This window comes from Microcaecilia unicolor, chromosome 4 (assembly GCF_901765095.1).
Source record: "Microcaecilia unicolor chromosome 4, aMicUni1.1, whole genome shotgun sequence".
Classification (NCBI taxonomy): Eukaryota; Metazoa; Chordata; class Amphibia; order Gymnophiona; family Siphonopidae; genus Microcaecilia; species Microcaecilia unicolor.
Window position 1 is genome coordinate 203,484,727 of NC_044034.1, and position 22,324 is coordinate 203,507,050.

Below are 22,324 nucleotides of genomic sequence, written 5' to 3' on the forward strand. Positions count from 1 at the left end.
GGCAGATCTAGAAATTATCTGTTTAGCAACACTATGACCTAGATAACTACCTGAATAGCCTAGGACAGCACAAAAGCTGTCCTGAGCGCTAGACAGGATGAATATCACCATTATGCAAATAGTGCCACCACCTCACCGCTCTATCCAGAAATTCAGTGGCAGCCACTTTCTGGATTCCGTGGCTGAATATCTGGATTTTTCTGCCCACAGTAGCCGTCACTTTTAAAAAAACCAAAATTGATTGCTGCAAGCGAAATATTTCAGGGAAACTTTTTCTAAACTTTAATATAAAAAGGCATCTATTAAAACCCAACATGGCAACATCAGGGGTGATCCAAAATGTACAGAATGATGAATCAACAACTATAAAAACAAAAACAGTAATTCATAAATGATGGTGTGAGGGGGTATACAGAACACTGCCCCTCGCTCTTAAGAAGGATGCTTCAGGTACTGTGAACCACCTTAAAACCTCTAGTCCTGCCCAGGGAGGAAGTGAGACTGGAGGGTTGGAGCCCAAACCATGAAGAGCCAGAGGGGGGTTAACAAGGCCCAGAGAGAAGAAGCAGCTTCATTTGTGAGGTTAGCATATGGCTCCAGAAAAAGGACAGGTTGAACCAGTCTGTGATTTACTTCCATAGAAAGCAATGGAAGTAAAACCCAGACTGGCTCAATGTCCTCCTTTTTCTTGAGCCATAGGGTAACCTACCGCATACCTGTGAATCGGAGCCACAACAGCCATGTAGGCCAAGTTTAACTTGAACCTTGTAGCTTTGAATGTTGGATTCAGCCTGAGGCAGGCAGGCTGGTGAAATGTTAAGAACTGTACTGATAACTCTGGGAAGCCAGCTCAGAACCAAAAGGAAGTATTGATTTACCAAGAGACTGTAGTGCATGAGTGGTCCTGCATAAGCAGGCCACAGAGGACATTCTTCTGTTTAAAGACTAGTTTTGCATTGGATTTCTCCTTCTCCTTTTCCTGTGAATTCAACAGGATCCCCTTCCCAACACCTTTAATAAATGTTAATTTTGCTCACTCTAACCTGCTGCGTGGTGTCACTTTATCTGGGCCTCGAGCCCATCTCGCTCACGTTATCACAGATAGATACAATCAAATTCCTTTTTTGTAGTCCAGTCATCTTCTACTGTAAGGTAATTAACCTGTTGTTATGATTCCTCTGCTTCAAAACTGAATATATTATATGCTATTGGCAGTTGAACAGCTGGCACATAGGGCTATCTGCACACTAGTTGTTGGTGCTAGCAATGCCCTGTCACTGCCCATGTCCAACCTTGATCCTGCTCCTACATGCATTAAGCAACTAGCTGGCTTTATCATGCAGTAGCCTAGCGTGGGTCCATACTTCCAGCACTGCACGCTAACCCCTGCACCAGCTGCTTAGGACGATTTAGAAAATGCCTCCCTTTGGGACCTTTTTACCAAGCATCAGTAAAAGTGGCCTTAACACACACTTATGCGGGCCTTTCCCATGCACTAAGGCCATTTTTACTTCTGGGGTAAAATGGCTGAATTTCCTTTTTTTTTTTTTTTTTTTAATTGCCATGCACTGAGGGGTTCTTTTACAAAGGCACAATAGTGTTTATAGCATATGCATTAAATATGCATGCTTTAAATGCTAGAGATGCCCATATATTCCTATAGGCGCCTTTAGCGTGTAGCATGCACTAATCATTAGCACGTGCTAAAAACGCTAGTGCACCTTTGTAAAAGACCCCCTGGTTTTGACATGCTTAGTGCATGGCCATTAAAACAGATTAGTGCGTGAGCCCTTACTGCCACCCATTATGTAGGTGATAAGGGCTCATGCACTAAGCATGCGCTAATTGGTTAGTGCGCAGCAATACAGCTGCGCTGATTAGCACAAAATACATCCACTCTTCACCTCCAGACATGCCTCCTGCGCCAAAAAATAAATTTGATTTTGTAATGAGTAGCACATACACATTCTGAAATTACTGTGGAACGCCTCAGTACACCCTATGGTACACCATTTTTTGCAGCACTAAGCACACGTTAGTGCTTTCCGCAGCTTTGTAAAAGGGCCCCATAATGTTTTAAGTGATTTATTTTTTTTCTCCTGGTTATCCATCTCTCTATTTCCATCTATAACTGGTGTTCTGCTTCTGCAGCATGTCTGCAACTTATCTGCTAATCCTGCAGCACATATACAACCAGTTGTTCCACTTTACCACTCTGCTTACCAGTGGCGTAGCCAAGGGTGGGCCCAGGCCCACCCACTTTGGGTTTAGGGCCACCCAGTAGCAGCACACCTATGATGTGGCTGGCAGGGATCTCGAAGTCCCACCAGATGAAAACTCCAAACAACTGTCCTTCCTGCATACCTTGTAAATAGAAGATCTTTGCCTGCAGCGAGCAGCGACTGATACTGTTTGCACCGGCCCCACAGCCTTCCCTCTGATGTATTCCCGCCTAAGTGGAAACAGGAAGTTGCATTAGAGGGAAGGCTGTGGGGCCAACATGAGCAGTGTGTATTAGTTGCTGTTCGCTGCCTGTGAAAATCTGCAAATTAAAAGGTATGAAGGGAAGAGATGTTTGAGAGACCAGCATGCAGGCGAGAGAGGGAGAGACCAAATCACTTGAGGGACAGGGTGGAGTTCTTCTGCCCACTTATCTTGGGCCTAGGCTGACCCAAAATTGGGTGTCTGGCTACGCCCCTGCTAGTTACATTTCAGAGAAGTGATAGAGGAATTATTACTGTTAAGTATCTGACTCACTATTTTGAATATTTTTCACGAATTATATGGGCACTATATGGAAAGAACAATGGACACAAAACATGCGGTTCACGTATTACAAGGGAGACCCGTGTTGTTTAAGTATTTAAGCGTTTGACAAGAAATCTGACTGTTGCAGCGTACATTTGTCATATCACGTGATGCTGTATAATCAGCGCTAAGCTGAGAGTGTAACTGAGGTTTTCCCTTGCTTATAATTAAGTTTTAGAATTGGTTATGCTATTTTGAACCATGTTGATTTTTGTCCTGGGGGAGTTTTGTGGGTTATTAGCTGTCCTGCAGAATGCATTTAACTAACTGCCTGTCCTGCAATGTCTGCTGTTTGTGTCCTACACTGCAGCATGTACACAACTGTCTGTCAGCTCTGCAGCATGTCTGTGACTGGTCTCCTTTCCTACAGCAGGTATATAACTGGCTGTCTATCCTTTATTGTATGTGTATTAATTTCAGGTGATAATCTGCACTGATGGTTTAGCTAACACAGGTCTTGGATGCCTTGATTCAATGGATGACGAATTATGCCACAGCGCTAAGGTCTTCTATGGGAACTTGGCAGACACAGCAAGTAGAAAGGGGTATGTAAGATTATCTCATTCTTTTTTTTTCATCACAGTTTTGCAAGTAAGTCAGGCAGATTCACAGATGGAGAGGGATGCAGAATTACAAACTGAGAGAGAGAGAGAGAGAGAGAGAGAGAGAGAGAGAGAGAGAGAGAGAAAGAGATGCCACAGGTTGCCTCAGCAGCCCATAACCACTTGTGTTTAAATCAATGCTGCTGCTGCAGCAGCAGCCATATCTGTAGGCACAGCCAGGTCTACCATTAGGCAAACTAGATATCTGCCTAGGACGGCAGATGTTTTGGGCGCAGGGGCACAGCAGGAGAGAAGAACTTCATAGCTGCTGTGAGCACAGTGGTAGGCCTTTCAACACAGGCCCATGCTTAAGCCCTACTGCGTTCTACCCCCTCCCCCCCTCCATCAAGAAGCCTGTTTCATATGGGGTGGAGAACAGCAGACCTTGAGCATGGGTCTGTACTCAAGGTCATGCTTTTAGTTTATTGAGCCTTGAGCCCATACAGAAGTTGAGTGATGGTGGTGGCGGCGGCAGGGGTTCAGGAACGTGAAGGAGATGCTGAATAAGGGGAGGAGGAGGGAAGGGGAGATAAGATGCTGGACACCTAGGAGAAAGGAGAGGGAGGGGAAGGAAAGATGTTGGCCATCTGGGAAGGTTAGGGGTAAATGGGAGATGTTAGCCATCTTGGGGGCTAGGTGGGGAAGGAGGAGAAACTGGACACAGGAGTGATAGGGGAGAAGAGTTGCAGGACTATGAGGAAGGAATGGAAGGGAAGGGGAGATGCTGGGTGGGTGAGTTGAGATAATGGGGGGCAGAGCCTTGAGCCAGTCCTGGAAGGAGGTGCATGCTGAAGGTTCACCTCAGATGTCAGATACCCTGGGACTGGTTCTGTCTGCAGGATGATACATTAGAATGGGGCATTCCCACCCATATCCTGCATATTCCATCAGCACCTTAACGCAGCAGGATCATCACATGAAGTGGCCAGAAACAGGTGCAGAAGGCTGAACACAATGACCTTTGGCCTTCCTTGTACTATAACAGTACCTGAATTATTTATTTATTTATTTGCATTTGTATCCCACATTTTCCCACCTATTTGCGGGCTCAGTGTGGCTTACAATACATTATGAGTGATGGAAATACAATTTGTTACAGTATGCTTATGGGTTACATTGTGAAGAGTTGTGGGAAGACAGAGTAAAATCAGGATATCATTTGGGAATAGAACAATGGAATAAAACAACGGGGAGTTGAGGGGCGATAAAACAGTATTAAGGGAAGAATTAGGAATCATACTAATGAAATAGAAAGTATTCAGCCCTCTGTCAAGCCCCAGTCACAAGTATCCTTTCCCAGAAATCAAGCCGGTCTTACTATGTAATATCTGTGTTTTGCACATTGACATAGGATGTGGTTTTCATGTGGGCGCTGTCTTTTATTCCAGTGTGATTGTTTCCATTCTGACATTTGAAGGCACTAATTGCAGACTGATGGAGGTGGGGAAACTGGCAGATCGAACAGGAGGCAGGGTAGGTACTAAACTAGTCAAGTGACTCATTTTCACAGCAAATTCAACTTGCAGGCAAGTCACACACACAAATACACATATACACAAAAAACACACATACAAACACATATGTGCACACACACATGTATAATGCATTTATATACTACATCATGGGGATGATTTCTCAGGTGAAGATCAAATTAAAGTTCCCACAGATTTGCTATCTCTTACTATGGAACAATGAATTCTGCCGCTTAAGGTGATAGGGGACTAGTCAAATTGAGGCCCATGTTCAGTGGCTTGTTGATGGATAAAGTTAACCAGACAACTTTGGTTAATTTTATCAGAATATTTAGCTCAAATGTATTTGGGCTGAATATTTATTTGGTCTGAGGCTTTCTATTTGGCCAATTTGAGATACCCAGAGTCGAATATCAGTCAGACCCAGTCAAAATGAAAAAGTGCCCTATAAATACTGCCAGTGCCATCAACCTTTGGCCAGATTATTGCTGTCCAGGTTATGGGTGCCCAGAAAAAATGTATGCATTGAGCAGAGGGGAAATTTGAGCCATCATGGCATGGAATGTTGCCATGATTTGTAATTCTGCCAGGTATTTGTGACCTGGATTGGCCACTGTTGGAATCCCGGAGGAATCTTAGGGTTTGTCTGCACAAGGAACTGGTGATTTTCCTTGTCATTTGCATGTTCACTGTGGAACTGCAGTTAATCTAGGAATTGGCATTCATCTAATAATTTCACACTGTCTCTAGTAGTTTCCCTACGCTTTATATCTCACTGACTCAAGAGATTAACATCATAAACTGCTCTTATTCTAGGAGCTGCAGTTGACTCTCCAAAGTTGAAGTGATTCCTATGGTTGTTCAAACACTTGTAAATTTGCACTGCTTTCAGTAGTTGGAAGAGAGCTTGAGGATCTATACTTATTTCATATTTCCCCTCCCATGTCAGAAATAGGAGGTTTGCGTTTTGAAAAGTTGACTACCTATTGGGATTGACAGTGCCTCTGAGGAGCCTGCTCTGCATTATACGGGGATGTATTCACCAAGAGAGCCTTATTCAACCTGTCTGTCTGGCTAACTCTTGGTGAATACATCCCCGTATAATGCAGAGCAGGCTCCTCAGAGGCACTGTCAATCCCAATAGGTAGTCAACTTTTCAAAACGCAAACCTCCTATTTCTGACATGGGAGGGGAAATATGAAATAAGTATAGATCCTCAAGCTCTCTTCCAACTACTGAAAGCAGTGCAAATTTACAAGTGTTTGAACAACCATAGGAATCACTTCAACTTTGGAGAGTCAACTGCAGCTCCTAGAATAAGAGCAGTTTATGATGTTAATCTCTTGAGTCAGTGAGATATAAAGCGTAGGGAAACTACTAGAGACAGTGTGAAATTATTAGATGAATGCCAATTCCTAGATTAACTGCAGTTCCACAGTGAACATGCAAATGACAAGGAAAATCACCAGTTCCTTGTGCAGACAAACCCTAAGATTCCTCCGGGATTCTAGAGCTCAAATAATGTTTATCAAGGTATCAGATGCCCTAGGTGAATCTTCAGCTTTACATGTGCCTCATTAGCTTTCAGACCCTAATCTCCCCCCTCCCCAAGACATCCTGCTTTTAAATATTAAACTCTTTTGTTTGTATATACCACACACACAACTAATGAGAACAGTTTCCAAAAGTCATTTATCTAGAAAAGTGAGCTATTTGAAAATTGGGGAAAAAAAAAGGTGGAAATGGCCAGAGATAAAGATGTCACAGGAGTCCCACTATTGGAACCAGTATATTCATATGACTTGACGTGATCATGTTTCAGCATGTGCCTGTATTGGGGTCCTTAATTCATCAGGCCCAGAACTCTATGATCTGTGTTGGGTCCTCCCTTTCAAGCAGCAAATAAAGCGCCTTTTAAGCACCATCGCCTGTGTTGGATTGTCCTTCGGCCAGCCTCTACTTTTTTTCTCCAAGAATAGCTATAACATCTATTTCACGTACCACGATGGAATAATAAACTTCATATAAATTGAGGGGCTGTCAGGACCTATTGTTTTGCTTTGACTTCAGCTGTTCTTTGTCTTCCCCAATGGTTGTGCCAACCCTGATTCTTATCCTGTATTCTTTCTCCAGGTGAACATTGTTAATCCTGGAAATTTATCCCATGAAATTCAAACCATTCTAGAAGATGATGTCATGGCAACAAATGTGAAAATCAGTTTTTTCATTCCCAAAGACATGTAAGTTAGCAAGGCAGATTAAATCAACATACCTGGAACAGTAGTCCTACCTGAGAATGGGAAAGGAAAGATAAGGATGTCCTCTGTATACCCAACTCAGCTTCCAAAAATACAAACTTTAGCATGTATTAGGAAGGCAATTTTATAACTGGGTGACTAGATGGACAAGGTATATAGTACCCCATCTCTACCCCACCCCACCTCTGTTCACAACCAGGGAGGAGTAGCCTAGTGGTTAGTGGACTTTGACCCTGATGAACTTGGTTCAATTCCCACTGCAATTCCTTGTGACTCTGGGCAAGTCACCTAACTCTGTGTTGCCTCTGGTACAAAATAAGCTCCTGTATATAATATGTAAACTGCATTGATTGTAATCACAGAAAGGTGGTATATCATGTCTCATCTACTTTCCCTTTCAGGATGTAAATCCACACCCTGATATTCAGCCAGCAGCGGTGACTGTTTTGCCATTCCCAGATATTCAGTGCCGGGCCCTGTCCAGTCTGCTTTTTTGTTTGAGCCGGCTAACGCATAGCTGGTTAAGTAAATATTCATCCCCTCCCTGCATAAGCCAAACTGCTTAAAGATATGACTGCTATTTATGTGGTCCGATTTAAGCATTTTACTTATGCAGTGAGGGGCTGAATATCAGAACTTAACCTGACTCCGCCCTTGGAGCACCAACTAGTTAGCCACTTTGAAATTTGGCACTAACCAGTCATTTTCAGCAGACATAACCAGTTAAGTACCACTGAAAATGATTGGATAGCCACAAACAATCAATTTAACCAGTTGGCAGCCATTTCTGGCCGGTTAAGTCATTTTGAATATAGCTGGCTGCTTTTAATCCCTTATTCACCTGTTTAGTACCCACATTGTTTTAATTATTCCCATAATAACTGAAACTATATAATCTCTTATTTGTCCTGTTAGTCAGTCTTGAATAGATTTCAAGCTCTAATGAGCAGGGACTGTCTCTCTGTGTCAGGTGTTCAGCGCTGCATGCGTCTGGTAGTGCTATACAAATGCTAATAATAATAATAATTGCAAACTCTACCGAAAAGGGACTGTCTCTTATGTAAATGAGTACAGCGCTACTTACATCTAGTAGCACTATAGAAAGAAAAGTATGCTTATTCTATAAAGGTATATCATATAAAAAAACTCCTTCCTGGTTATCCAAAATATTACAAATTGTGTCTTTGGCTGAACTGTTAGCTTATGTTGATTACAGAGGACATGCCTGGTGGGTTGTACTGTCAGCATATCTTAAGGTTTTTCTTAGGGCCGGCCATCTCTCAAGTCTGGCGAAATCGGCATAATCGAAAGTCGATTTTGGCCGGCCTCAACTGCAGTCCGTCACAGGAGTGGCTAAAGTTTAAGGGGGCGTGTTGGAGGCGTAGCGAAGGCGGGACAGGAGCGTGGTTAACACATGGCCGCCCTCGGCCGATAATGGAAAAAAGAAGACCGGCCCTGACGAGCATTTGACCGATTTTACTTGGTCCATTTATTTTTAGGACCAAGCCTCAAAAAGGTGCCCGAACTCACCAGATGACCACCGGAGGGAATCGGGGATGACCTCCCCGTACTCCCTCAGTGGTCACCAACCCCCTCCCACCCTAAGAAAAACCCCCCAAAAACATTTTTTGCCAGCCTCTATGCCAGCCTGAAATGTCATACCCAGCTCCATGACAGCAGTATGCAGGTCACTGGTGCAGTTTTAGGGGGTACTGCAATGCACTTCCGGCAAGCGGACCCAGGCCCATCCTCCCCTACCTGTTACACTTGTGGTGGTACATGGGAGCCCTCCAAAACCCACCTGAAACCCACTGTACTCACATCTAGGTGCCCCCCATTACCCTTTAAGGGCTATAGGTAGTGGTGTACAGTTGTGGGGCGTGGGTTTTGGGGGAGGATCTGGGGGGCTCAGCACCCAAGGGAAGGGAGCTATGTACCTGGGAGCTATTAATGAAGCCCACTGCAGTGCCCCCTAGGGTGCCTGGTTGGTGTCCTGGCATGTCAGGGGGACCAGTGCACTAGAAATGCTGGCCCCTCCCACAACCAAATGCGTTGGATTTGGCCGGGTTTGAGATGGCCAGCAAAGGTTTCCATTATTGGCGAAAAACGATGCCGGCCATCTCAAACCCGGCCATCTCTGACATTTGGATGGCTCCAACCGTATTATCAAAACGATAATACGGTTTGGGACACCTCTTTACGCGCCGGCCTTAGAGATGGCTGCCCATATAGATAGCTGGCGCCGTTCGATTATGCCCCTCTATATGAGCCTTCAGCTCACTATTTTAGATAAATTGATTCCTACTGATCCCTGATGCAGGCACTTGATGCCGAAACACGGCCCATGTTGGGTCTAGTAATAAAGGACTCTTGACTTTCCCACGCTTGAAAGGCCATTGGTGATTTTTTTTTTCATTTGGAAGAAGTGATCAAAATTTCCTAGTTTGGTAAATGCCTTTAAGATTTTTATAACTGGTGAGATACATCACTCCAACATGCCCCCTCACATTTTGCAGTAAAGTAGCATCAAAATGAATGCCTCTCACTGACAAACATTTGCAGGATTTGCAGCTCCATTTCTTCAATTTTCTCACCTGTTTTCCAATCTTTCCTTCTGTGTGTTAGGTATTTTCGATATGAAGAACACTTTAGAAATAAACTGGTTAAGAACATTGGGAACATTGCTAGAGATACAGAAATCACATTTGAATTTGGAATCAAGGAACAGAGTAAGTCTGACCTGTCTTTTTTTTCTGTTGTGGCTCTCTGTCATATAGGCCGTCTTCTTTCCCTCACTACGTTTTCTGGACAATACTATTCCCTCTCTACCTGGACATTATCACATCACCCTTCCTCCATACCAACGCCTCTGTTTCAAATTCAGCCTTAAATCACAACTCACTGAGGTTGCTTTCTTTTTTTTTTATTTATCTTTATTAATGGAACAAGACCAGTTACAAGCATAATACATTTTTGATAGCAACAGTTGTAAACAGTCAATATTCAATAAATAGTCAATATTCAGTTGGTAACACAGATCCTTTCTTTCCTGTGTCACTCCTTTTTTTCCTTTCCCCTACCCCCACCCCTCACTAATCACCTTGCTTTCTTCCTCCCCCTCCCCACACTGATACAATTGTGAGAAGTTGATATGCATGAAATGGTCCATTGGAAGAGGGGAGTGGGAAGCAGAGTTTGACCAGATCTTATCAAGACCACCTCATTAACTGCTTTCTCTTGTGTCTAGTCTGTCTGTATTATTAGATTGTAAACTTCAAAAGTAAGGTCAAAAAGTAAGTAGATGCATCCATAAGTAATAATCATAATACAATTTATTCATAATCCACATTATCCACAAGTTCTAAGCAGAGAACAATATAAATACATAAAATGTAAACAAAAACTATATAAAATTGACAAATATAATGAAACCATCAACATAACACAAATCCAAAAATTACAGATGTTAATAATGTCCATATGACATAATATCCTCAGCACTGTTCCAGCCCATGCACTCGGCAGGTTTTCAGATCTTTTAAATTGTTTAATGTTTTGCTATGCACAAATTTGAGCTGGTAGTGTATTCCACAATTTGGGACCAATAATAGAGAAATGGATGGTCTATATTTCTTCCATTCGCACCATATGGTAGGATGGTACATCCAGCAATATAGTGCTAAGCAGTGCTTTTTTTTTGTACGAAAAAAGGTACTGGTACTCATTATGGGTGGGGGTCACCATCTATGGCTCCGCCCAATGGTTAGCCACACCCCTTATACCAACCATGGCGCATATAAGCAGTATCATTGAAAATACTATACCAGTAAGGTGAAAAAAATAACTTGTGATTTTTTTTTTTTCATTATAAATAATTTCTATAAGCCGTTACAGATCTAGTATACCCAGTGCAAAATAAGACAGCAGCTATCAATTCTCAATGGACATCTTCCAACACTAAATGAAATAAATGATTTTCTACCTTGTTGTCTGGTGACTTTGTTTTTCTGATCATGTTGGTCCCAGTCTCTGATCTGCTGCTCTTTATCTGTTTTCCCTTAACTCCCTTTCCAGGGCTTCCTTTCCATTTATTTCTTTATTTCCTCCTTCTTCATTTCTTGCCCATACATACATAGGTAAAAGCTGGTCCTCCAAGGACTTGACAGGAGGAGCTATAGAGTGGATCCAGCTTTTGCCTATTTTATTCATCCATGTGCTGTTTTTCTTCTCTCTTCTCTTTTCCCTTTCCCTCATTACTACTACTACTACTACTATTTAGCATTGTCAGTATGCATCTCCTTCCTCTTTCCATCCACGCCCAGCATTTTTCCTCTCCCCCTCCATCCATGTCCAGCATTTCTCCTCTCTCCTGCCCTCCATCCATATTCATCTCACTTCCTCTCTCTTCCCTCCCCTCCATCCATGTCCAGCATTTCAACTCTCTCCCCTCCCCTTCATTCATGTCCAGAATTTCTCCTCTCTCCCCTAAATCCATGTGCATCTCCTCCTCTATCTTCCCTCCCCTCCATCCATGCCCAGCATTTCTCCTCTCACCCTCCATTCCATCCATGTGCATCTACTTCCTCTGTCTTTCCTCCCCTCCATCCATGTCTAGTATTTCTCCTGTCCTTCCCTCCATCCATCCATGTCCAGCAACTCTGCTCTCTTCCCTCCCCTCCCTTCCCATTCTGTGTCAGCAATTCTCCTCTCTCTCCTGCCCTCCATGTCCAGCGATTCTCCTCTGCCCTCCCCTCCTATGTTCAGCGATTTCTCCTCACTCCCCTGCCTTCCCTTCCCATCCATGTCCAGTGATTCTCCTTTGCCCCCTATCCTCCCTTCCATGTCCAGTAACTCACCCCAGCGTCCACCTGCCCCCCTTTTAAGCCCCCATCGAGTTCCAGTACCCCAGCCCCACCTGCCCGCTCTTAGCTCCCTGACAGCCCTGCTTTCTGTTTCTGCCACTCTGCGACGCATTTAAATCTTCTATTTTTTTTACCTGATGTCGCAGTGCTGGCATTAGTGAAAGGACCAGGCTTGCCTCCTCCAGCCTTCCCTGCATTCCCTCTCAGTGTCCCGCCCTTGGGGAAACAGGAAACTACATCAGAGGAGGGCGGGACACTGAGAGGGTCAAAGGGAAGGGAGGAGGAGATGATCCTGGTCCTTTCACTAACGCTGACGCTGTGACTTCAGGTAAAAAAGAAAAAAAAGAATTAAACGCGTCGCAGGCGGCAGGAACAGAAAGCAGGGCTGGGGCGCTAAGGGCGGGCAGGTGAGCTGGCCCTAGGAAAAAAAAGGTGCCGGTACACCATACCGGTGCGTACCAGCACAAAAAAAGCATTGTGCTAAGTAAATGATAACAGGGCCAACTTTTAGCATGTAACCAGGCAGAAGAGACTCCTGCCTGTTTAAACCACGCTGATGGGGCTGGGAACAAATAATCAGTGGCACTTAACCAGAAAATGCCACTGAAAATCTATTCTAACTCCTGCGACAATCTCTGGTTAGTGCCAAGAAGGTTCAGTGGTATAGCCGGGAGTTATTTATGCACCGCCAATATTCAGATAAAAGCAGTCCTAAGTTAAAAGGGTAGCTATTTAGGTAACGCTGCTGAATACTGATGGCACCCAGATACTCCTGGCAGCCATCTTGGACCTGGTACTCAGATAGGGGCAGCACTGACTACTAGGCCTAACTAAGCTGGTAGTGGCCAGTTCACAAAAAATGCTGACTGCCCCAGGCTGAATAATAATAATTATGATGTATATTAAAGGGGTAATGTTATAACAGTATGCACTGGTGAATACTACTCACAGTAGTAACATAGTAGATGCCGGCAGAAAAGACCTGCACAGTCCATCCAGTCTGCCCAACAAGATAACTCATATGTGCTACTTTTTGTGTATACCTTACCTTGATTGTATCTGTCATTTTCAGGGCACAGACCGTAGAAGTCTTGCCCAGCACCAGCCCCACCTCCAACCACCAGCCCCGCCTCCCACCACGGCTAAGCTTCTGAGGATCCCTTCCTTCCGAACAGGATTCCTTTATGTTTATCCCACGCATGTTTGAATTCCGTTACCGTTTTCATCTCCACACCTCCCACAGGAGGGCATTCCAAGCATCCACACTCTGTCCATGAAAAAATAACTTCCTGACGTTTTTTCTTGAGTCTGCCCCCCTTCACTCTCATTTCATGTCTCTAGTTTACACCTTCCCTCTCCGGAAAAGGTTTGTTTGCGGACTAATACCTTTCAAATATTTGAACGTCTGTATCATATCACCCCTGTTTCTCCTTTCCTCCAGGGTATACATGTTCAGGTCAGCAAGTCTCTCCTCATACGTCTTGTAATGTAAATCCCATACCATTCTCGTAGCTTTTCTTTGCACCGCTTCAATTCTTTTTACATCCTTATTTTCACTTCACTGCTTCTGCAAGATTTTCTTAATAAAAGTATGTGCACACTTTCACTTTGAAGAAAAATTATTCATAAACATTTACATCTGCTAATTCTGCAGGTCTGATTTTGTAACAGGGCGTCTGTGAGAGAAGTTCAAAAGGGCATCTATTTTATAAACGTGACTTAGGCGCCTGTATAACTTTATAAACTAGGGAAGCAAAAAGATGAAGAGTGAGAATGCCCCCGCTAATGCAACCAGAATGGCAAAGAGGAATTTCTTTATCAAATTGTGGGTGTACTTAACAAGAGCCTAGAACCAACATGGACTGTGTTTCAGCTACAAAGCCTTCTTCAGGCGTCTTTGTTAATACACTGATAAGTGCACACACTTTAGGTGTAAAATCACATAGAGAACAGGAGCGTCTATCTCTGAACTGCAAAAAAGAGCTTGACAGTCAGCTATCGGAAGTCCTTTTTGTGGTTTGGAGATAGACGCTCCTGTTCTCTATGAGATTTTACATCTAAGGTGTGTGCTATAGACAAACAGATGCTCAAAACTTCTAGCGCTGTTTGGAACAGTGCTTGAAAATTACCACCGGATCAGTGCTGCAAAGGAACTCCCTAATGCTCAACATTAATGAGCTGCTAATTTAGGCATGTTCATAGTGTTAAGCATTAGGGAGTTCAGTGGGAGGTATCCTAATGTGTCTGGCGCATGTGCTGAAGAGTTATGTGTTAAGCTTTGCTCTTGAGTGCATACCCAGAACACCAGAGGGGTGTCTAACATCATTCAAGAATTATGTCTAACATCAATTCAAGAATGGGCTAAACACAACAAACTTTGCTTGTACCCAAGTAAAACCGAGCTTCTCTGGGTCCCTAACACAAGTGGATACATACCTGATATTAAAATCTCTTTTGGGAAGTATGAACTCCCCCTCAAATCACAAGTCAGGAACCTTGGGATACAGTTAGATTCAACACTTACTCTGATTCCCCAAATCCAAGCAACCTTCAAGAGCTGCTTCTACTATTTGCGACAGCTACGCTGTCTCTCTCCTTACATCGAGAAGGTAAATATTATCCCAGTTGTGCATGCCATGGTAACATCAAGACTGGATTACTGCAATGCACTGTACAATGGTCTGACTACAAAGGGCCTGCACCAGCTCCAGTTGATTCAGAATGCAGCAGCAAGACTCATAGAAGGTTGGAAGCGACATGACCACATCACACCATTTTTGCAAAATCTTAATTGGCTACCAGTACAATACAGGGCTAAATTTAAAACTCCATGTCTGATCTTCAAGGCCCTGAAAGGAAATGGCCCGAGTATCTGAAGAATAGGATGATCCTCCATACACCACCAAGGACACTAAGGTCCTCCAAGGACTTTCACTAAACTACACCCATTACACGCTGTGAAACCCGCAAGCGAGCCTTCTCCGGAGTAGCCCCCACACTGTGGAATGCATTGCCTGAAAGGCTGCGCTTAACACAAGACTATCTCTACTTCAGGAAGCAGGTGAAAGCTTCCTGAATGGAAGAAGTAACTAACTTGTTAGTCTCATTCACACACACAAGGATTGACTCGGGCTGCACCCACTCTCCTAGCCTAACTGAGATAATATTTAACCATCTCTCTGACCTCATGTGCAACTTTCTTCAAATCAGTCACCTTACTTTCAAATTCTTCCTTCTTTCTTACTCATCTATATGTTACAACTTTGCCTTACCCTTCACTACCAATTATAATGTTCTATTACGTATTGTGTTGTCATTGCAAGTAGTATACCATAAAAATACCTAAATAGGGACCACTGGTGATCTATTCTAATTCTAATGTTGTATTACCACGTGGTGTTCAAAATATTCTGCTTCAAACAACTGCAGCTGGTTATAACCAGTTGTTTGAAGCAGAATATTTTGAACACCACGTGCATAGGCGTAGACTGGGGGGGGGGCGAGGGGGGCAATGCCCCCCCAAACAACGATGAGGCGCCGCCGCGCCATTAGTTAAAAAAAAACAAAAAACACATGCACGCACGCGCTCCTCTCCATCCACTTGGCTTTCCTGCTCTCTCTGTCTGCGCCCGCCTTCCTCTGACGTCAGAGGAAGGCGGGACGCAGACAGAGAGGCAGGGAAGCCAAGCGGAAGTAGCGGATGGAGAGGAGCGTGTCCGTCTACCCCTCTCTCTTCCTCCCTCCCTCCGCCGCAGGCAGCAGTCTTTTCCAGCGTTCCTGGCAGCGGTAGCGATGTACACGCTGCCTTGGCTCTGCCCGAAGCCTTCTCTTCAAGTTCCTGTTCCCGCATAGGTGGGAACAGGAACTTGAAGAGAAGGCTTCCGGGGCAGACCGAAGGCAGCGTGTACATCGCTACCGCTGCCAGGAACGCTGAAAAAGCTGAAGACTGTTGCCTGCGGCGGAGAGAGGAAGAGAGGGGGTAAACGGAGTCACCATCTTGGACCTCGTGGGGGGGGGGGGGAGCAGAGGGAAGATGGATGGGACTGCGAGGGGTGGGGAGCAGAGGGAAGGAGCAAGAGATGGATGAGACTGGGAGGGTGGGGAGCAGAGGGAAGGAGCAGGAGATGAATGGGACTGGGAGGGGTGGGAAGCAGAGGGAAGGAGCAGGAGATGGATGGGACTGGGGGGGGTGGGAAGCAGAGGGAAGGAGCAAGAGATGGATGGGACTGCGAGGGTGGGGAGCAGAAGGAAGGAGCAAGAGATGGATGGGACTGCGAGGGGTGGGGAGCAGAGGGAAGGAGCAGGAGATGAATGAGACTGGGAGGGGTGGGAAGCAGAGGGAAGGAGCAGGAGATGGATGGGACTGGGTGGGGTGGGAAGCAGAGGGAAGGAGCAAGAGATGGATGGGACTGCGAGGGGTGGGGAGCAGTGGCGTAGCCAGACTGCCAATTTTGGGTGGGCCTGAACCCAAAGTGAGTGGGCACAAAATTTTCTCTGTACCCCCCCCCCCCCCCCCCCCCCCAGCAAAATTTAGTCACACTCAGATGCATTTGTCACACAGGGTAAAGTGCTGCTTTTCAGTGCATCCGATTTCAGACAATTTACTAATCCTTTTCAGTGAGCTTTCAGAGGCCAAAACCTCCTGCCTCAGGTCAGTATAATGCTGTTACGGTATCCTCTCCTGACCTAAGGAAGGAAGTATTGGTCTCTGAAACTTTATTAACACCATATTACTTTATCCTAAATTAAAAATAAAATTATTTTCTTTATCTTTGTTGTATGGCCATTTACTTGGTCTCATTGTGTCTCTAGATTCTGCTTTCTTTCGTTTAACTCTTCTGCCAGGGTTTCCTGGCCATTTGTCATTTTTCTCTCCTTTTTCTTTGCTTTCTTCAATATTTTTCTGCCTCTCTCTGTGTCTAGATTTAATTCATTCTTACTATCCATTCTTTAATTTCCTTCATCTACTTATGGCTTTTCATCTTTTTCTCACCCTTGTTCTCCCCATGCCCTTCCTCTTATTCTCCAATCTTTCACTACTCCCCCTTTCCATGCAGCAGCTTCTCCTCTTTCTCTCCCCATCCTTCCAGTGTCTCCCCTCTCTCTCCCTATCCTCCAATAGTCTCCCCTCTTTCTTTCTGCATCCTTCCATCAGTGTCACCTCTTTCTCCCTACCCTTCCATCCAGCGTCTTCCCTCTTTCTCTCCCATCCTTCTACCATCTACCCTCTCTCCTGATCCTTCCATCTAATGTCTCTCTCCCTCCTTCTAACAGTGTCTATCTCTCTACCCTTTCTGTTCAGTGTCCCTTCTCTCTCCACATCCTTCCAGTCTCTCCCCTTTCTCTCTGCATCCTTCCATCCAGTGTCTCTCTCCCCACCCATCCGTTTTCCCTGTTTCTCTGCCATCCTTCCATCTGTTTTCCCTCTTTCTCTGCCATCCTTCCATCTTCTTCCATCTCTGTACCTCTATCTTCCTCCATGTTTAGTATCTCCTTTTCTCTGTGTCCCTATATTACTCTGTCCATCTTCTCCCCTCTCTTTGTCCCCAGTGCCAATATATTTCTACCCTCTCTGACCCTACCCCATCCAGCTTCTCTCCTTCTCACTCCCTCCTCTTTCCAGCATCTGGTTTGGTTGCTTGATTTCCTGCCTCCCTCCCTCAAGCTGTAGGTTTAATATTCCCTTTTCCTTCATCTCCTTGGTCTGGTATCTCTGTTTCCCTTCCCTCCCTCCTTCTGCTGTACCAGCAGTTCTCTCCCTTCCCTCCAGTCTCCTCCCATGTCCAGCAGCTCTCTCCCTTCCATCCAGATCCCCTCCTCTCTCTTCCTCCCACATCTAACAGCTCTCTCCCTTCTACCCAGATGCCCTCCTCCTCTTCCTTCAGCAGCTCTCCCTTCCATTGTCCCCTCCTTCTCTTCCTCCGTATCCAGCAGTTCTTTCCCTTCCCTCCAGTCCCTTCCTCCTCTTCCTCCCTTGTCCAGCAGCTCTCCAACCCCTTCCTCCTCTCCCTCCCATGTCCAGCAGCTCTCTCCCTTCCATTCAGTCCCCTCTTCCCCTTCCTTCAGCAGCTCTCTCCCTTCCATCGTCCCCTCCTTCTCTTCCTCCATGTCCAGCAGCTCTCTCCCCTTCCCTCCAGTCCCTTCCTCCTCTTCCTCCCTTGTCCAGCAGCTCTCCAAACCCCTTCCTCCTCTCCCTCCCATGTCTAGCAGCTCTCTCCCTTCCCTCCCTCTTCCAGAAGCTCTCCAGCCCCTTCCTCCCACCTCCAGCAGCTCTCTTCCTTCCCAGTTCCCTCTAATCCCCTTCCTCCTACAAGTCTGTCTCTGGCAAAAGTATCCCTTCCCCCCCAACCAACAAACCACAAATCCAGCACTTGCCCTCCAGGCCCACCCATCCAAATCCTTCATCGCTGTCGCTGCCTTTTCTCCCGCGGCTTCCGGGAGGCAGCAATCAGCGTTACCTGTCAGTGCCTGCCCTGAAATTATGCTTCTCTTCTCCCCAGGCTTCGTTTCTTCGCTCGTCGGCAGCGCTACACTGCGCTGCTATTCAAACAGGCAGCTCCGCTCCTCTCTGCCGCGTCCATCCGGCCCTCTGATGCACTTCCTGTGTAGTAGGGCCGGATGGACGCGGCAGAGAGGAGCGGAGCTGCCTGTTTGAATAGCAGCACAGCGCAGTGGCGTAGCCAGAAGGCAATTTTTGGGTGGGCCAACAGGTTGGATGGGTGGGCACTAGAGTTGCCAACTTTTTTGAAAGAGAAAAAACAGCAACCTATATGGTATTGAAGCCAAACACATTCTGCATCCAGAGAACCTCCTGGCTCTCCATCAACAATGGATACAGAGCACAGCAAGGACAATTCTCCATAAAACTCATCATACAAAGAAATTTTGTTTTCTAGTGTAATCTCAATTACAGACATAAATTAACTTTAAAAAAAATCTATAAAACAAAAGTCACTCAGAACCTAGAACAAATCTAGCATGCCAACACTAACTTTCAAAAACAAAGATCCTAACTATGAAAAGAAGTGCCTTAAATATTATAGTTGAGCCCTAAAATACAAATACATTTATCAGGAAAGCTGAACAAGCCAAATTACTACAGAATGCTACATGGAAACTTCATGCTAACAGAATACCTCAGTCACACAAACAAGACACAAATGCCAAATACAGAATAAGTGACCACAAACTCTAGAAATATAATTAAATGGAAACCCGAAGAAAACTAGACCTTGCATGTAGTACAACACCAGAGAAACAAGAAAGAAAGGCATTTGCTCCTGTGCAAAATATAAAAGATGGCAGATGCCAGGGATGGTGTTAGGGGATGGGACTAGGGCAATTGTGCTTGGTTCCTTGGCCAGGGAAAGCCTGCATGCTGGAAGCTGAAGGCGCAGCCTGGTAATGGACTTTGGGGTCCTTTCCTAGATTTTTGTTCTGGACCCCAGCCATGTTTAACATCAACTTTGGCAAGATGTACATTTCAAATCCAACATGTTATATTCACAACATTGAAAATAAAATATTTTTTAATACCTTTTGTTGTCTGGTCATTTTTTTCTCAAATCATATTGGTCCCAGTCTCTGGTTTCTGCTTCCCTCTGTCTTCTCTTAACTCACTTGCCAGGGTCTCCTATTTGACATTTCTTCTTTCTTCATGTCCATCATCCATCTCCCATCTCTGTTTTCCTATATTTCCTTGTTTAGTATCTCCCCTGTGTTCATATCCCCTCATCCATCATCATTCCTCTGTGCACCTATGCACCCCATGCCCAGCATATCCCTTCTGTATTCCTATTCTCCCCCTTGTCTGGTATCTCTCCCCCCCCCCTCTGTGTCCATATACCCCCCCCCCTCCAGTGTCCAGCATTTTATCTCTATTCCATATCCCCGCCCCCCCCCCCCCCTGTCAGGCCCCTCTGTGCCCATGTGCCATCCCCATACAGCATCTCACATTTGTGTCCCTGTCCCCATGCTCCCACCTAATGCTAATCATCTCCCTTCTGTATCTGTATACTTCCCTATGTCCCCTTTCTCCCTCCTCCACACACACCAATGTGTCCCTCTCCTCTCTGATCCCACCCCCAACCAGCTTCTCTTCCTCTCTTTCCTTCCCCTTATGCATCTGGCTCTTTCTCCCTGCACCTCTCTCCCTTCCCTCTAACACCTCCCATAGGTCCAGCACCTTTCTCCCTTTGCTCCAGCCCTCCTTGCAGGTCCACATCTGTCTCCTTTCCTTTCAGCCATCATCTGCATATCCAGCACCTCTCCTTCAGCCCCCCCCCCCCACATGTCCAGCATCTCTCTCCCTTTCATCCAGCCCCCCCTACATGTACAGCACCTCTTTCCCTTTCATCCAGCCCCCCTACATGTCCAGCACCTCTCCCCTTCACTTCAACCCTCTGCGTATCCAGCACATCTCCCCTTTCCCTCCACCCCCCCTGCATATCCAGCACCTCTCCCCTTCCCTCCAACCTCCCGTCTGCAAATCCAAAACCTCTCCCCTACCCTCCAACCTCCCCTCTGCAAATCCCAAACCTCTCCCCTTCCTTCCAACCTTCCCTCTGCAAATCCCAAACCACTCCCCTTCCCTCCAACCTCTCTCCTTCCCTCCAACCTCCCCTCTGCAAATCCCAAACCTCTCCCCTTCCTTCCAACCTCCCCTCTGCAAATCCCAAACCTCTCCCCTTCCTTCCATCTTCCCCTCTGCCCTTGGCAAGTCCAGCACCCTTCAGCCTTCTGTTCCCTCCCCTCCCCTTCCTGGGCCAGCACCCCACTGACTTCCTCACCTTCTCCCACCCCTGCAGCGCTTCTTTTAATGCTGTCGGCTGCTGTGCACAGTCTTCCACCCCCGCGGCGGCGCTTACACTTCGCTACGGCGCTGCCTGCCTGCCTGCCAGCAACTCTACAGATGCGGCACTGACGTCCTGCTCCGGGGCCTTCCGTGTCCCGCCTCCGTAAACAGGAAGTTACATCAGCGCAGCAGAGGGAAGGCCCCGGAGTAGGACGTCGGAGCCGCATCTGTAGAGTTGCTGGCAGGCAGGCAGGCAGCGCCGTAGCGAAGTTTAAGTGCCGCCTAGGGGGTGGGAGACTGTGCACAGCAGCGCCGAGAGCATTAAAAGAAGCACTGCAGCAGGGGTGGGAGAGGGTAAGGATCTTCTGGGCGGGCCTGAGGCTAAACTGGCCCACCCGTAGCTACGCCCCTGGCGCAGCATAGCGCTGCCAACGAGTGAAGAAACGAAGCCTGGGGAGAAGAGAAGCATAATTTCAGGGCAGGCACTGACAGGTAACGCTGATCGCTGCCTCCCGGAAGCCGTGGGAGAAAAGGCAGCGACAGCGATGAAGGATTTGGATGGGTGGGCCTGGAGGGCAAGTGGGTGGGCCTGGGCCCGTCCAGGCCCACCCGTGGCTACGCCCCTGGTGGGGAGCAGAAGGAAGGAGCAAGAGATGGATGGGACTGCGAGGGGTGGGGAGCAGAGGGAAGGAGCAGGAGATGGATGGGACTGGGTGGGGTGGGGAGCAGAGGGAAGGAGCAGGAGATGAATGGGAGCAGAGGGAAGCCTACTGGAAAGAAGACACTGAATAAAACAGAAGACACTGGGACCAAAGCGAATAGAAAAACTAAATGATCAGACAACAAAGGTAGATAAAAGTATTTTATTCATAATTTATTAATTGAAATGTGTCAGCTTTTTGAAATGTGCATCTGTGATATTTTGCCTGTAAATTCAATTCCTTCCTCCACATTAGCATATTCATTTGCATATGTATATATGCAAATGATATGCTAATATGCTCCGCCCATTCTTTGCCCCCCCAAATGAAACAGTCAAACTACGCCTATGCCACGTGGTAATACAACATTAGAATTAAAGTAGTATACCATGCCATATTTTGTATTGTTACTTAAATATTTTTACTGCTGTAAATGCCTATTGCTCATGTTTGATCTATTCTTACTGTACACTGCCTTCAGTGAATTCCTTCAAAAAGGCGGTAAATAAATCCTAATAAATAAATAAAGGAAGGAGGAGAAAGAGGTGCCAGCTCCGGCAAGGTAAGCGTGCAACAAAGAGGAGAGGACTTTGCCTGCTTCCTTAGTCCCAGGGGTCTGGCTGCTGAGGTCTGGCTGCTGCTGATTTTGAATGCTGAGCCCTGACCCGGTAGAGGCTTACACTCCTGCAACTTATTGGAAACAACGGGATTTTTTTTTTATGCATTTCCTTCCACTTTTGCTTTGGCAGATGTGCAGGTTGAGAGCTGTGCTGATAACAGGAGAAGCTTGACTCTAAGGAGGAACGCACATGTAGCAAATGTTTTTC

General features: G+C 45.9%; 1 protein-coding gene across 1 annotated transcript in view; it reads left to right on the forward strand.

Moving 5' to 3' along the window:
* LOC115468950 (circularly permutated Ras protein 1-like) overlaps positions 1-22,324 on the forward strand; it is a 182,280-nt gene that overhangs the window by 77,153 nt on the left and 82,803 nt on the right. The window contains 4 exon segments of the mRNA XM_030201133.1: positions 3,229-3,353; positions 4,799-4,883; positions 7,016-7,122; positions 9,766-9,869. Coding sequence (XP_030056993.1) covers positions 3,229-3,353; positions 4,799-4,883; positions 7,016-7,122; positions 9,766-9,869 — 421 coding nt within the window.